General features: G+C 37.7%; 1 protein-coding gene across 6 annotated transcripts in view; it reads right to left on the bottom strand.

Moving 5' to 3' along the window:
- The window catches only part of LOC126471140 (microtubule-associated protein futsch-like), a 161,047-nt gene that overhangs the window by 83,252 nt on the left and 61,051 nt on the right, over positions 1 to 16,744 (bottom strand). The window contains exon 1 of one of the 6 annotated variants that reach the window (XM_050099238.1): positions 12,210 to 12,282. The exons of the other annotated variants lie outside the window; for them this stretch is intronic. Within the exon in view, the coding sequence (XP_049955195.1) occupies positions 12,210 to 12,281 (72 nt within the window). The 5' untranslated portion in view covers position 12,282. Of the gene's footprint in view, positions 1 to 12,209; positions 12,283 to 16,744 lie in introns of those variants that run through there. 6 annotated transcript variants of the gene reach the window in all.

The following is a 16,744-nucleotide window of genomic DNA, read 5'->3' as shown; positions in this document are numbered from 1 at the left end:
GAATGGAATGACATTTCTAGGGTTAACAAATTAAATTTACAAACATGATGTCCTATAAACACGATGAGTATTCAGATTACTTCATCAGTATGAAAAGAGAATATTATGAGAATTTAGTGGGATCACTCAGGACCAATTCCAAAAATGAGTGAATGATCACAAGGTTCCTAACATTGTCAAGCAACACTGCCAAGCCCCAACTGCCCTAGCAGTATGAAGAACTTCATGGACACCTCACAAAGTCCTCACTGCTACCCACAGCCAGTTCCCGTCAGCCCTCAGTGGAGCTGCATTCCGGCGTACCGATCTAAGAGACGGATTCAAACTGACAGCAGATTATGTTATTGAAAAATACAAATGAGTTGTAAATTTATCTTGTTTGGCCTGCAGTAAAAGCTTAGTTTAATGAAACTAAAAATGTGTACAAAATTACTCTGTCCAAAACGTCAAGGAAAAATAAGATACATTGCACTGTTGGTCTCAATCAGACTATGTAAATCCGGTCTTGTGTCAAACACAACTAGAGTATCAGGAGTACCACCAAAATGTGGACATATTGTGGGCAAACATTGATGCCACAGAGTAATAAATCAAAATGTGCATTCAGAAGAAGAAACTGAATGTATGAGTATTGAAGCAGAAACAAAACAGAAAGAATCAGCAAATATGTAGTTCTGCACTTTCACACATTTTTCACTTCCAGATCTACCATACGTAATGCATACCAACAAGTTTTTTTCATTGCTTCTGTAATTCTTCCCATCTTGCTCGATACTGAAATGGTGAACAAAATTCGAATTTGTGTCCCTGTCAGTTGTTTCAAATCTGTTCAGAGACTTTCTCTTGTTTTGTTGGTGATACAACTTCGTATTCACAAAGCAGACGACTATGACTACTCCTGCAAGGTTGCCAGGAGATATATGATGCAGAGGATTAAGGTTCATCACTTCCTTGAGACAGTTAGCACCTCAATTGACGTAGTAATGAAAGGAAGTGATAAAATACAACTTTCGAAGCAAAACTGGAACACATTTCGAATACAGCATCCATTTTCAAAAGTGAGTCCTTTGCAACTATGCAGACAAGGCATAACTGCAATAAACTCTCTCACATTGCCATAATTGTAGCTAAGGTACTTAACTCTGAGTGCGAAATATGACAGTTGGATGTTGTTGTTGTTGTTGTGGTCTTCAGTCCTGAGACTGGTTTGATGCAGCTCTCCATGCTACTCTATCCTGTGCAAGCTGCTTCATCTCCCAGTACCTACTGCAACCTACATCCTTCTGAATCTGCTTAGTGTATTCATCTCTTGGTCTCCCTCTACAATTTTTACCCTCCACGCTGCCCTCCAATACTAAATTGGTGATCCCTTGATGCCTCAGAACATGTCCTACCAACCGATCCCTTCTTCTGGTCAAGTTGTGCCACAAACTTCTCTTCTCCCCAATCCTATTCAACACTTCCTCATTAGTTATGTGATCTACCCATTTAATCTACAGCATTCTTCTGTAGCACCACATTTCGAAAGCTTCTATTCTCTTCTTGTCCAAACTATTTATCGTCCATGTTTCACTTCCATACATGGCTACACTCAATACAAATACTTTCAGAAATGACTTCCTGACACTTAAATCTATACTCGATGTTAACAAATTTCTCTTCTTCATAAACGCTTTCCTTGCCATTGCCAGTCTACATTTTACATCCTCTCTACTTCGACCATCATCAGTTATTTTGCTCCCCAAATAGCAAAACTCCTTTACTACTTTAAGTGTCTCATTTCCTAATCTAATTCCCTCAGCATCATCCGACTTAATTCTACTACATTCCATTATCCTTGTTTTGCTTTTGTTGATGTTCATCTTATATCCTCCTTTCAAGACACTGTCCATTTCATTCAACTGCTCTTCCAAGTCCTTTGCTGTGTCTGACAGAATTACAATGTCATCGGCGAACCTCAAAGTTTTTATTTCTTCTCCATGAATTTTAATACCTACTCCGAATTTTTCTTTTGTTTCCTTTACTGCTTGCTCAATATACAGATTGAACAACATCGGGGAGAGGCTACAAGCCTGTCTTACTCCCTTCCCAACCACTGCTTCCCTTTCATGTCCCTCGACTCTTATAACTGCCATCTGGTTTCTGTACAAATTGTAAATAGCCTTTCGCTCCCTGTATTTTACCCCTGCCACCTTTAGAATTTGAAAGAAAGTATTCCAGTCAACATTGTCAAAAGCTTTCTCTAAGTCTACAAATGCTAGAAACATAGGTTTGCCTTTCCTTAGAAGAAAGATTAAGATAAGTCGTAAGGTCAGTATTGCCTCACGTGTTCCAGTGTTTCTATGGAATCCAAACTGATCTTCCCCGAGGTTGGCTTCTATTAGTTTTTCCATTCGTTTGTAAAGAATTCATGTTAGTATTTTGCGGCTGTGACTTATTAAACTGATAGTTCGGTAATTTTCACATCTGTCAACACCTGCTTTCTTTGGGATTGGAATTATTATATTCTTCTTGAAGTCTGAGGGTATTTCGCCTGTCTCATACATCTTGCTCACCAGATGGTAGAGTTTTGTCAGGGCTGGCTCTCCCAAGGCTGTCAGTAGTTCCAATGGAATGTTGTCTACTCCGGGGGCCTGGTTTCGACTCAGGTCTTTCAGTGCTCTGTCAAACTCTTCACGCAGTATCATATCTCCCATTTCATCTTCATCTACATCCTCTTCCATTTCCATAATATTGTCCTCAAGTACATCGCCCTTGTATAGACCCTCTATATACTCCTTCCATCTTTCTGCTTTCCCTTCTTTGCTTAGAACTAGGTTTCCATCGGAGCTCTTGATATTCATACAAGTTGTTCTCTTATCTCCAAAGGTCTCTTTAATTTTCCTGTAGGCAGTATCTATCTTACCCCTAGTGAGATAGGCCTCTACATTCTTACATTTGTCCTCTAGCCATCCCTGCTTAGCCATTTTGCACTTCCTGTCGATCTCATTTTTGAGACGTTTGTATTCCTTTTTGCCTGCTTCATTTACTGCATTTTTATATTTTCTCCTTTCATCAATTAAATTCAATATTTCTTCTGTTACCCAAGGATTTCTACTAGCCCTAGTCTTTTTACCTACTTGATCCTCTGCTGCCTTCGCTACTTCATCCCTCAAAGCCACCCATTCTTCTTCTACTGTATTTCTTTCCCCCATTCCTGTCAATTGTTCCCTTATACTCTCCCTGAAACTCTGTACAACCTCTGGTTCTTTCAGTTTATCCAGGTCCCATCTCCTTAAATTCCCACCTTTTTGCAGTTTCTTCAGTTTTAATCTACAGGTCATAACCAATAGATTGTGGTCAGAGTCCACATCTGCCCCTGGAAATGCCTTACAATTTAAAACCTGGTTCCTAAATCTCTGTCTTACCATTATATAATCTATCTGATACCTTTTAGATAGCTCTCCAAAGATCTCATTCAAATCAAAGAACTTCACTAACTCAAATTGATATCTTAAGTGGGTATTATTCTGAATATTTCATCAAGGTGACAAGAAAAAGTCAAGCAAATTTAGCAGAATAAATCAGTTCCATACTGGCAAAGTACTGTTATGGTAGCAGAACTGCCAAACAAAGCTTACAATGTTGCAAAGTCTTCACTACAGTAGTGGCTAGAAGAATGTGTTTTTGTAGCTGGTATCATGAATGTATAAAGCTCTTAATTGTTGTACAACACCAAGTTGTTTTAGCTGCAAGTTGCTCTGTACAGCAATTCAAAAACAAAGACTATCTGAAATTCGATGAGCATTAGTGGCTTGCCCTAGGTCAGATGTCCAGGTCTGATCACACATGATTCCAGCTCCAAAAATGGATTCTTCTAACCACTAGCATAGTCAAGACTTCACAATGCCGTGGGCATTGTTTGGCAACTCTGTTATCATCATAGCGATTTGAAGGTGTGCGACTGATTTAACTTGCTAAATACACTTAACTTCTCATAATCATCTTGAGGAAACATTCTGAATAATTACCACTTCAGAGAGAACTTTTAGTTATTAAAGTAAGGTTCTTTGATTCCATGAAGATCTTTTCAAGCATAAACTACCCTGCTCTCCCCTTTCACATTGCAAGCTACTTCAGCTACGATTACGGCAATGTGAAAGAGTTTACTGCAGTAATAGTTTACAGCGCTCATTTTCAAAAACGGTAACTGCTTTCGATATCAGTTCCACTTTTGCTGCAAAAGTTCTGTCTTATCATTTCCTTCCATCACTACTTCAGCTGAGCTTCTAACTGTCACAAGGAAATGATGAATCTTAACTCTCCATGTCATCTGTCTCCTGGTACACATTAACTATGGTAGATCTGGAGTGAAAAATGTATGAAAGTGCAGAACTGCACATTTGCTGATTCCTTCTGTTTTGTTTCTGCTTCAATAGTTCCTTCTTCTGAATCCACATTTTTATTTCTTACAATGTGGCAGCAATGTATTAGTCTATTATCCACAAAATCTCCACATTTTGGAGGTATTCCTGATATTCTAGTTGTGTATGACAAGACCAGACATATAAACAGCAGGCTTGATATCAACAGTGCATAGTATCTTACAGTTTCTTGACATTTTGGACAGGGTCGTTTTGAAAACATTTTTTGTTTTGTTACAATAAGCTTTCATTGCAGACCCAACAGGATAATTGTGCAACTCATTTGCACTTTTCAGTGGTGCAATCTGTCAGTTGAAGCCTTCCCTTGCATTGTTGTCTGATAGTGCAGCTTCACGGAGGGCTGGCTGGAGAAGGCTGTGGATAGAAGTGAGGACATTACGAGCTGTCCATGGAGTTTTTCATATTTTTAATGCATCTGAGACTTGGCAGTATTACTGACGATGTTTGGCACATCATGGTCATTCACTCACTTTCAGGATTGGTTCTGAGTGGCCCTGCTTAATTCTCATAATATTCTCTTTTCATACTAATGAAGTAATCACATTTATGTGACACTGAGCTTGCAAATTTAATTTTTTGACACCAGGAAGGTCACGTCATGATTAAATTTCAACTGGCTTTTTGTCCTTCATGTTGGGAAATGTTTGCATTAACTGGGACCAGAGCAATGGCGGAGCACTAAATGAAGCAGTAAATTTCAACTGGCTTCTTGTCTTTCATGTTGGGAAATGTTTGCATTAACTGGGACCAGAGCAATGGCAGAGCACTAAATGAAGCAGTATTACTTTTGCTCCATGGCACTATGCTCATCTTGTGATCTTGTGAAAGGGTTCAGATCTCACTGGACTATCAAGTTGTTGTATTGCTTCAGCTTGTATTGCAAGTACTTTCCCATCAGTATGTGGTCCTGATGCACATAACCAGTATTTCTGGAAGACAAGAATGTTGGATGTTTCATCACACAGAATGCTCACATTTACCCCTCTGTGTCTTTGTAAAGGCAATAGGAAAAGCCCAACACAAAATGACATTCGGAGGCTGGCGAAGCAAGTAGAATTCTGCAACAATTTCTATTGGCTTAACACCGTGACTACAGATAAATTTGGGTCACAATATATTACTCAGCAATCTAATATATAGTATGGACTCTGGCAGAGCTACAAACAGCTACAAATTTGTGATCATGACTATGGCTTACTATTGGCTCAGCTGCTGGTCACAGTGAAACAAATGTAATTGAAAGATTATGTATGATAATTTTGTTCTGCTGCTGCTCCAATGAGCTATATCAATGGATAAATTATGGTTTCTTCTTACTTTCATTTAAATAACTACTTGAACATGGAAATCCAGGTAATCAAGTGTGTGTTTCACTTGTGACTTTCGATTTCAAACACAACTGCTTCTGGCAACCTAGATCCAATACCTCATGGGAGAAGGAACAGTGGTTTGGTTTACAAATACCAATCAACAACACACAAAAAATGCCACTGGAAAGATTTGAAGGAATCATATCCGATATGAATTTCAGTTCTTTCTTTACATCATTTAGAAACCAAACAGGGGAACATTAAGAAGGCAATGAAAAGGCTAGTCATTATGCACTACACACACAGATAAAGGTGAAAAACATATGGAGGTGTAGAATTGCACATCGTTCGCATCTACAGGATGGTTTCTGTGTTAATGAACATAATTCTTAGTCTCTTCTCATCTGAAGAATCAAATTAATTGATTACTGTGTTGCGTCAGATAATTAGTTAACCGCATTTCTCGTTAATTCCACAGGCACCAATATAATTCTGCATTTTTGTAGTAGTTATGAAATTATTTTTGTATGCAGCACATCTACATCTACATCTACATTTATACTCCGCAAGCCACCCAACGGTGTGTGGCGGAGGGCACTTTACGTGCCACTGTCATTACCTCCCTTTCCTGTTCCAGTCGCGTATGGATCGTGGGAAGAACGACTGTCTGAAAGCCTCCGTGCGCCCTCTAATCTCTCTAATTTTACATTCGTGATCTCCTCGGGAGGTGTAAGTAGGGGGAAGCAATATATTCGATACCTCATCCAGAAACGCATCCTCTCGAAACCTGGCGAGCAAGCTACACCGCGATGCAGAGCGCCTCTCTTGCAGATTCTGCCACTTGAGTTTATTAAACATCTCCGTAACGCTATCACAGTTACCAAATAACCCTGTGACGAAACGTGCCGCTCTTCTTTGGATCTTCTCTATCTCCTCCGTCAAACCGATCTGGTACGGATCCCACACTGATGAGCAATACTCAAGTATAGGTCGAACGAGTGTTTTGTAACCCACCTCCTTTGTTGATGGACTAAATTTTCTAAGCACTCTCCCAATGAATCTCAACCTGGTACCCGCCTTACCAACAATTAATTTTGTATGATCATTCCACTTCAAATCGTTCCGTACGCATACTCCCAGATATTTTACAGAAGTAACTGCTACCAGTGTTTGTTCCGCTATCATATAATCATACAATAAAGGATCCTTTTTTCTATGTATTCGCAATACATTACATTTGTCTATGTTAAGGGACAGTTGCCACTCCCTGCACCAAGTGCCTATCCGCTGCAGATCTTCCTGCATTTCGCTACAATTTTCTAATGCTGCAACTTCTCTGTATACTACAGCATCATCCGCGAAAAGCCGCATGGAACTTCCGACACTATCTACTAGGTCATTTATATATATTGTGAAAAGCAATGGTCCCATAACACTCCCCTGTGGCACGCCAGAGGTTACTTTGACGTCTGTAGACGTCTCTCCATTGATAACAACATGCTGTGTTCTGTTTGCTAAAAACTCTTCAATCCAACCACACAGCTGGTCTGATATTCCGTAGGCTCTTACTTTGTTTATCAGGCGACAGTGCGGAACTGTATCGAACGTCTTCCGGAAGTCAAGAAAAATAGCATCTGCCTGGGAGCCTGTATCTAATATTTTCTGGGTCTCATGAACAAATAAAGCGAGTTGGGTCTCACACGATCGCTGTTTCCGGAATCCATGTTGATTCCTACACAGTAGATTCTGGGTTTCCAAAAACGACATGATACTCGAGCTGCATACGCTGGGCAAGGCTGATTTTCAATTACTTTTAATTGCACCAAAAATAAGCTTTTGTTGCAAACTGTCAATGTAAGTGTTTTATCCACCTGTATTTTGGGGAACTTGTAATCGTTACAGAAAATTAGTACCTCAATGCGATATCCTGCATGAGCAGAAACTAATATCACTAGCTCTGCTATCCCTGAGCTGAAATTATATAATACCGGTGTTAATAGCCGCTTTCCATGCCTGAAAGCTTTGGATATCTACATCAAATTTAATTAATACTTCAAATAAAGATAGCCTGAAAGGTGCCATTAGAAAGTATCAGGAGAAAATGCTGCATAAAAATGAAACATGCACATGGTTCCCATCTGACAGCCTGTGATGAGCATGACAAGCACTTCATTACTGAGCTGCCCATACCACAATAAAAAATTGGCAACATTGTTCAAATGTTTGGCAAGTCTGTGATAGTGCATACATGGGCCTGAATTGTTCCACTAAATTCACTTGGCATTCCCTTTCTATTTCAATGACATATGCTATATAATCCAAACATAAGATTAATTTTAATTTTTGAATTCCATGAACACCGCTCTTCGTGTAAGTATAAATTTTTCTTACCTTTAGTGTTGTATATGTATTATGGGGCTCAGTGATCAGTATTGTAATGAGAGACACCTGCTCCCAGAAGTGTCTCATTACCTCAGTGATTCTGCATGTGTCTTGTGATGCAACAGAGGTGTGAGTTGTCAGTTCTAACCATGGTGAGGACTGGTGCAATCAAAGGTCCTAGTTCCCACATTTTTTTTCTAACGGAGCTGCAAACTGCTAGAAGTTATTTTACAAAATCTGAAGAAAATCCTTACTCATTAAGTCTTCTCACTAAGCTGCGTTGATTGCCATAGATGTCTGCTTTATGAATACTACACAGTCATCTCTGAAAAGCTTCAATTCAACTGCTAATGATACAACCTAGAGTTTTGTTCATCATGTAGGACCCGTGTCAGAGAAATAGTTATGAAGTGAACACACTGGTTAATATAATCCCTTTGTGTTAAATCTCTGTAATCGTAATTAGGCACACCTGTAGACACAGATACCAGCATTTCCAACTTTCTTCCACTCTGTATAGCTTAAAAAATGGGCAACCATTTTTGTTGGTTTGAATCTAATTGAATACCTTAGGTATCACTTTCTAACAGTGTTAAGTTCTCCATGAATCAATATGTGGACCTCAAAATGTGCAGTGTGCCTGCATTGCTACACAGCACGTACTGCAAGGTATTCACACAGTTTATCACATGTGTTTACCACTATTTTCTTGATAACATAATTTTATTTTTCATATTGGTGCAATCAGCAACATCGATCTTGAACAATGAAAATTAGTAATCACAATTGTTAAGTTAAATAGGTCAAAAACCAAACAATGATAGTAAAACACATTACACCAGTGTAACTCACTGTGTCTTGACAAAAATATATGACTTTCTGATGAAAAAGTTGCATGAAGAATCTATTCTAAAAGAAAAGTAAACAACGTATAAGCATTAATAACAACATTAAACAATGTAGTTTTGTATTCTGATTGGGTCATAAGCTACATAATTACCTTTGAGCCATTCCCATTGTAATGAATCTTGTCTTCTCTGAACTTCCACACTTCAACTGAAATGTTAGATTCCATATAAATGTTGGCCTGACTCAACTTTTATACTTAAATTATACATTCCACACCTAAAAATAATTATGCATATGTTTTATCACCAAAACACTATTTTCTTGATAACATAATTTTATTTTTCATATTGGTCCAATCAGCAACATCGATCTTGAACAATGAAAATTAGTAATCACAATTGTTAAGTTGAATAGGTCAAAAACCACTTTACAGTGAAAATAATATTATTATGCTTTAGTTTCCATGTAAATAAAATTTCTGTTTTAATTTTTAATTTCTCTAATCTTATTATGAATGTTTCAATAACTATTATATAAAGACAGGAACTGATAGTTTTTATATTGTTAAAATTTCCAACCTTCATTACTAATTATTAGGTGCATAAATCTTCATATACATAATCATTTCCGAAACATTATGTAAATTATACCTAAAAAGTAATTTCCATTAAGACAGTTATAATAAAATGCATTTGAATTACATACTGTTCTCGAAGGATCTAGAAATTTTAGGCACCACATACACATAATACTTGAGTTGTCGAGACTGGTCAAAGTAACTATCAAGTTCTTAGTGTTGTGTTGAAATGTTGCACAATGACTTTACTTAACAAGTGTTGCTGTAGAAAATATCCAGAATTTATGAATAAATACTGATGATGTTGCAAAGCTACACTGTTCCAGTGACTTTTACTGAAACAAAAAGACCTTGGACTTATTAATTGGAAAGCATAAACAGGAACAGACAACATAGACAACAAGAAAGCCATATCAAGGTAATTAACATTTATCTGCTAATATAATGTTTCTGCCTGTATTAAATTATACGAACAAAAAACTATCTATGCAAACAGGAAACAAAAATAATACTGCCCATGTAAAAATCAGAGTTACAAGAAATTGTAAAAGAAAGTTTAGTAAAACAAATACAAGAACTAAGGAAAGGAGGCACGTTTTAAAAATGTGAACAATGAATTAGGCATTGTTGGAAATAGAATTATGATTTTCATAAATGATGTCAAAAATAGTTTAGGCGTCCATTCCTCCAGTCTCCAAAATTAATATCTGCAAATTGTGTATACCTAGATGCAATTCTGAAAGATGAACTAACATTTGAAAATTCATTCATACATTAAGAGCACTGTATGGGGTACTTTGCTGTGGAAGTAACGCTCTCTACAGCCATCAAAAATCAAGTCACGCCTCATATAAGACTTTGAAGGACTCTTCAACAAAATGAACAGACAGGATTTCATGAACTGTACAAAAATTATGCACTGAAAGGAATCCTCCTAAAAAAATAAAGCACATGAAATCCTCAGAAGTTCCAAGCACAGGGCCATACAACTAGCATTATAAGCTTTCTCGTGATTGTGGAGGAAATACCTATTAAGTGATGCAAGAGAAGAAAAACATGTACAGCCTCCTACAGCAAGATCTGTCTAACAATGGTATAACGATACTTCTAGAATTTACGTTAAAAGCAATTAAGCAGCTGTCTTGATATGAAGACCGCAAACAGCTAGTGAAGGCAACACATTAACAGCTACGATGGATGTCCAATGCTTCCCAGGCTTGGGAATGGTAACTACAACAGATTGTTTCCACAAGGGGGCAAATTGTCCTCTCAGCCATTTCAAATTTTAAAAAAAGACAACTTAAACAGAATGGGTAGCTATATATATATTTTTATTGCTATAACTGAAATCTAAGTTGCCACTCTCAACAATAACTCACATTAATGCTCAGTACCTGCTAGAGGAAGTGATGAATCAAACAAAATGTTCCAGCAGTCTGAGTGATATGTTCTTTGGTGGTCACTAGACATCCCTTACTCATTGCAACACTAATATGGCACCTAACACCTCTCCCTAACAATATTTCCAATAGTTTCCCATATTTGTGTTGTTTTAGTGGAGCAATTTATGGCTTTCAGAAGCTGTTGCCAAATCTTTTTTTTCCTCTCTCTTCAGTAATTATGTGACATTCTGCCCTTGCCATATGCACAGCAGTGAGTTTCCTTGCAGTTGACCAGCTCTTGAATCTACAAAATGCCACCCACCTTTCTCTAATGGTAGAGGAGCACTTACCATTTAGTCAGGATAAAGGCTATCATTTTTCTTAGCCTGAAGTGTGAAGAATTGATGCTTCATCAGTTGCGTGGATCATATTTGTACCATAATTCACCATTTCCTGGATGCTGTCATGATGTCCAAGTACAGCCTCTTGGCTATACAGTACATAGCTTGTCCTAAGCACATTGGTAGCAATCTTTTACACACAATTATGCCAGGAATACCCAGATCAGGAGTGATCACAAGAGTGCAAATTATCAAACACTTTCCATTCCTAGAGCATATCAAGAAATCAATAGTGGAGAATGACCTTGTAGCAGTGCTCTGACCTGTGTTCAAAAGAGGTTGTCAATAGTTTGTCCTGTCTGAGGCAGGTGGCTGCTGTTTCATATGACACATTACATGCACTGAATATTCCACAAGACAGGAAAGGTAAGAGATAGCTTCTTTGTCTAGAGGATCACAAGGCAGTATAAAGAGACAGTTAGTAATTCTACACAGAATATGCTCCACAACAGCAACAGCTTGGAAGCTGGTGGTGATTGTGAGGAGCAATATGAATCGCTAACAAACAAATGGTTCTGTTTTGAAGGATCTTATAAATATAAGGAGTTTTTAAGGACTTGCTGCTTACATGTATACACACTATACAGAAAAACCTTAAACAAGTTAAGCTACAGCAATTTCATGAATAGTAGGCTTCAACAATATTTTTTTTTCACACATAGCACATAAACTTAAAAATACAAGACTACCTTACCTCACTATTAAAATATTTCTTCAATGTACCTGAATTTGAATGTTTAACACTGTTAGTGCCTCTTCTGTGCTCTCACCAACGAAGTTATCTGTGGATGGCATTGCCCTATAGCAGAGGGGCTTCAGAGTCTAAAATGTAGTGGCAAATGTGTGCTACCTTACCTCACTATTAAAATATTTCTTCAATGTACCTGAATTTGAATGTTTAACACTGTTACTGCCTCTTCTGTGCTCTCACCAACGAAGTTATCTGTGGATGGCATTGCCCTATAGCAGAGGGGCTTCAGAGTCTAAAATGTAGTGGTAAAAGTGTGCTTTATTATGAGATTCATAATACAGAGTCAATTACATGTGGTTTGATAATTTTAATCATTAGATGTGGATTATTTTGACCACACTCAGGCTTCTACTATTTTTGCATGTGTGTTTCTCTTTCAGGAGTATATTATTTAGCAAAGGAGGTCAGTAGATTGTTTAACTGGCAATAAGTCAGAGTTTCCACTCAGAGCATTCTCTCTAGCTTTCTCTGATATTATTGCACAAGGTTACATGTTAAGTGTGAGGACAGCCATAGGAAAAGATCATTTGACTGGAGCAGGGATGGGAAGAAATAATAATAACTAAATTATTTCACAGTTACATTGCAGACCCATACACATTCCCTGATACACTTACACATGGAATAACTTATCTGAAACCTAAAGATCAAGCAGACACAGCAAACCCAGCTAAATATCGCCCCATAACCTGCCTACCAACAATATACAAAATATTAACTTCAGTCATTACACAGAAATTAATGACACATACAACATAGAACAAAATTATAAATGAAGAACAAAAAGGCTGTTGCAAAGGAGCATGAGGATGTAAAGAGCAACTGATAATAGATGCAGAGGTGATATATCAATCTAAAACTAAACAAAGGTCGCTACACTACACATGCATTGATTACCAAAAAGCTTTTGGTAGTGTACCCCACTCATGGTTACTACAAATATTGGAAATATACAAAGTAGATCCTAAATTGATACAGTTCCTAAAAATAGTAATGAAAAATTGGAAAACCACACTTAATATCCAAACCAATTCAAATAATATCACATCACAGCCAATACAGATTAAGCGTGGAATATACCAAGGAGACTCATTAAGTCCTTTCTGGTTCTGCCTTGCTCTGAACCCACTATCCAACATGCTAAATAATACAAATTATGGATACAATATTACTGGAACATACCCACACAAAATCACACATTTGCTATACATGGATGATCTAAAACTACTGGCAGCAACAAATCAACAACTCAACCAATTACTAAAGATAACAGAGGTATTCAGCAATGATATAAATATGGCTTTTGGAACAGACAAATGTAAGAAAAATAGCATAGTCAAGGGAAAACACACTAAACAGGAAGATTACATATTGGATAACCACAGCGACTGCATAGAAGCGATGGAAAAAACAGATGCCTTTAAATATCTAGGATACAGACAAAAAATAGGAATAGATAATACAAATATTAAAGAAGAACTAAAAGAAAAATATAGACAAAGACTAACAAAAATACTGAAAACGGAATTGACAGCAAGAAACAAGACAAAAGCTATAAATACTTATGCTGTACCAATATTGACCTACTCATTTGGAGTAGTGAAATGGAGTAACACAGACGTAGAAACACTCAATAAACTTACACAATCACAATGCCACAAATATAGAATACATCACATACATTCAGCAACTGAAAGATTCACATTAAGCAGAAAGGAAGGAGGAAGGGGATTTATCGACATAAAAAACCTACATTATGGACAGGTAGACAATTTAAGAAAATTCTTTCTAGAACGAGCAGAAACTAGCAAAATACACAAAGCAATCACACATATAAATACATCGGCTACACCACTGCAATTTCATAACCACTTCTACAACCCTTTAGATCACATAACATCAACAGATACGAAGAAAGTAAATTGGAAAAAGAAAACACTACATGGCAAGCACCCGTATCATCTAACACAGCCACACATCGATCAAGACGCATCCAACACATGGCTAAGAAAAGGCAATATATACAGTGACACTAAAGGATTCATGATTGCAATACGGGATCGAACAATAAACACCAGATATTACAGTAAGCATATTATTAAAGATCCCAACACCACAACGGATAAATGCAGACTTTGCAAACAACAAATAGAAACAGTAGATCACATCACAAGCAGGTGTACAATACTAGCAAATACAGAATACCCCAGAAGACATGACAATGTAGCAAAAATAATACATCAACAGCTTGCCTTACAACATAAACTTATAAAACAACACGTTCCCACATACAAGTATGCACCACAAAATGTACTGGAGAATGATGAATACAAATTATACTGGAACAGAACCATTATAACAGATAAAACAACACCACATAACAAACCGGACATCATACTCACCAATAAAAAGAAGAAATTAACACTACTCATCGAAATATCCATACCCAATACAACAAATATACAAAAGAAAACAGGAGAAAAAATTGAAAAATACATCCAACTGGCTGAGGAAGTCAAGGACATGTGGCATCAGCATAAAGTTGACATTATACCAATTATACTATCAACTACAGGAGTCATACCACACAATATCCACCAGTACATCATCAGTGCAATACAGCTACATCCAAACTTATATATACAACTACAGAAATCCGTAATTATTGATACATGTTCAATTACCCGAAAGTTCCTAAATGCAATATAACATATACCGTACAGTTAAAAGGAAGTCACGCTTGATCAAGGTCCGCATCACTTTCCATTTTTGACCAGACATAACGTCTGAGAAAAGAAAGAAATAATAATAATACTGTCGTAGGAGGCTATGAGAAAATGGAGGAAATGCTCATTTATGGGAAACCACGAACAGACTTTCGCACTACATGTTGTGGCATACTATATGTACCATATAGAGGAGCATTTTCTCTTCTCTTACTGAGAAGTAGATGCTTCTATAAGAAATGTACTGTTCCTAGGTCAATTTCACATGTTAAATTATTGATCATAATATGACAAAATACAAGGTTAACCAATCTCTAATTGTGGTGTATCCAGTTTCATAGCTTGCCAATAGCCACGACTTTAAATTTGAGTTGAGTACACACAAAGTAACTTTAGTATTTTTAGCATCCACTTTCTGAAGTCAAACATACATCGCCTCCCTGCAGGAAAAGCGAGTACAAAGTGTTAAGACCGAACAAGAAAACTTCAAAAACCTTCAACTTCCAACAAACGAAAAAATCTGCAAGTCTAATTCAGATGTACTATTTACCCCACTTCCCCTTAACTTTCAGGAAATCTTGGTTCAACTATCAAATTAAATATAAACATGCACACAAAAAAAAGAGTGAACCAACTGCCAAACATTTATAGTGATGTGCAAATAAATAGGCGGGCAGTCTGTGCATGAAGGGACAGAGCTTACTTTGCGGTGTCACCAGTATGCTCGCTGTCTCTATCCCACACACCTCATGCTCTAGACACTGTCCACTCTGTTAAACTGGCAACACCTGAGTGAGTGCCACATCAGGCCACTATTTGTGCTTTTGACTCTCCATACAAAAATTTAAATGCTGAGGAAACTATCGCTGTCACTACTTGAGGTAATACTTGCTGTGCTTGCTTTATGCCACCAATAATGAAGTCTTCTGTGGATAAGTACACTTACCCTATGTAAAATAACATGAAAACCGACATAAATGTTTTATGCACATCCCATAATGCTTGATACAGACAAGACATGGCAGAATGACACTACTGGTTGGAGTGTCACAAGGTACACTGTTGCTTGCCACTCATCATTGCCTATCACCCGCCTTCTTAGATGCATACCACTGTAATACAGGGTGTTTAAAAAATGACCAGTATATTTGAAACGGCAATAAAAACTAAACGAGCAGTGATAGAAATACACCATTTGTTGCAATATGCTTGGGACAACAGTACATTTTCAGGCAGACAAACTTTCGAAATTACAGTAGTTACAATTTTCAACAACAGATGGCGCTGCGGTCTGGGAAACTCTATAGTACGACATTTTCCACATATCCACCATGCATAGCAATAATATGGCGTAGTCTCTGAATGAAATTACCCGAAACCTTTGACAACGTGTCTGGCGGAATGGCTTCACATGCAGATGAGATGTACTGCTTCAGCTGTTCAATTGTTTCTGGATTCCGGCGGTACACGTGGTCTTTCAAGTGTCTCCACAGAAAGAAGTCACAGGGGTTCATGTCTGGCGAATAGGGAGGCCAATCCACGCCGCCTCCTGTATGTTTCGGATAGCCCAAAGCAACCACACGATCATCGAAATATTCATTCAGGAAATTAAAGACGTCGGCCGTGCGATGTGGCCAGGCACCATCTTGCATAAACCACGAGGTGTTCGCAGTGTCGTCTAAGGCAGTTTGTACCGCCACACATTCATGAAGAATGTCCAGATAGCGTAATGCAGTAATCGTTTCGGATCTGAAAAATGGGCCAATGATTCCTTTGGAAGAAATGGCGGCCCAGACCAGTACTTTTTGAGGATGCAGGGACGATGGGACTGCAACATGGGACTTTTCGGTTCCCCATATGCGCCAGTTCTGTTTATTGACAAAGCCGTCCAGGTAAAAATAAGCTTCGTCAGTAAACCAAATGCTGCCCACATGCATATCAC

Source organism: Schistocerca serialis, chromosome 3 (genome assembly GCF_023864345.2).
Source record: "Schistocerca serialis cubense isolate TAMUIC-IGC-003099 chromosome 3, iqSchSeri2.2, whole genome shotgun sequence".
NCBI lineage: Eukaryota > Metazoa > Arthropoda > Insecta > Orthoptera > Acrididae > Schistocerca > Schistocerca serialis.
This window is presented reverse-complemented; position numbering and strand designations above follow the sequence as displayed.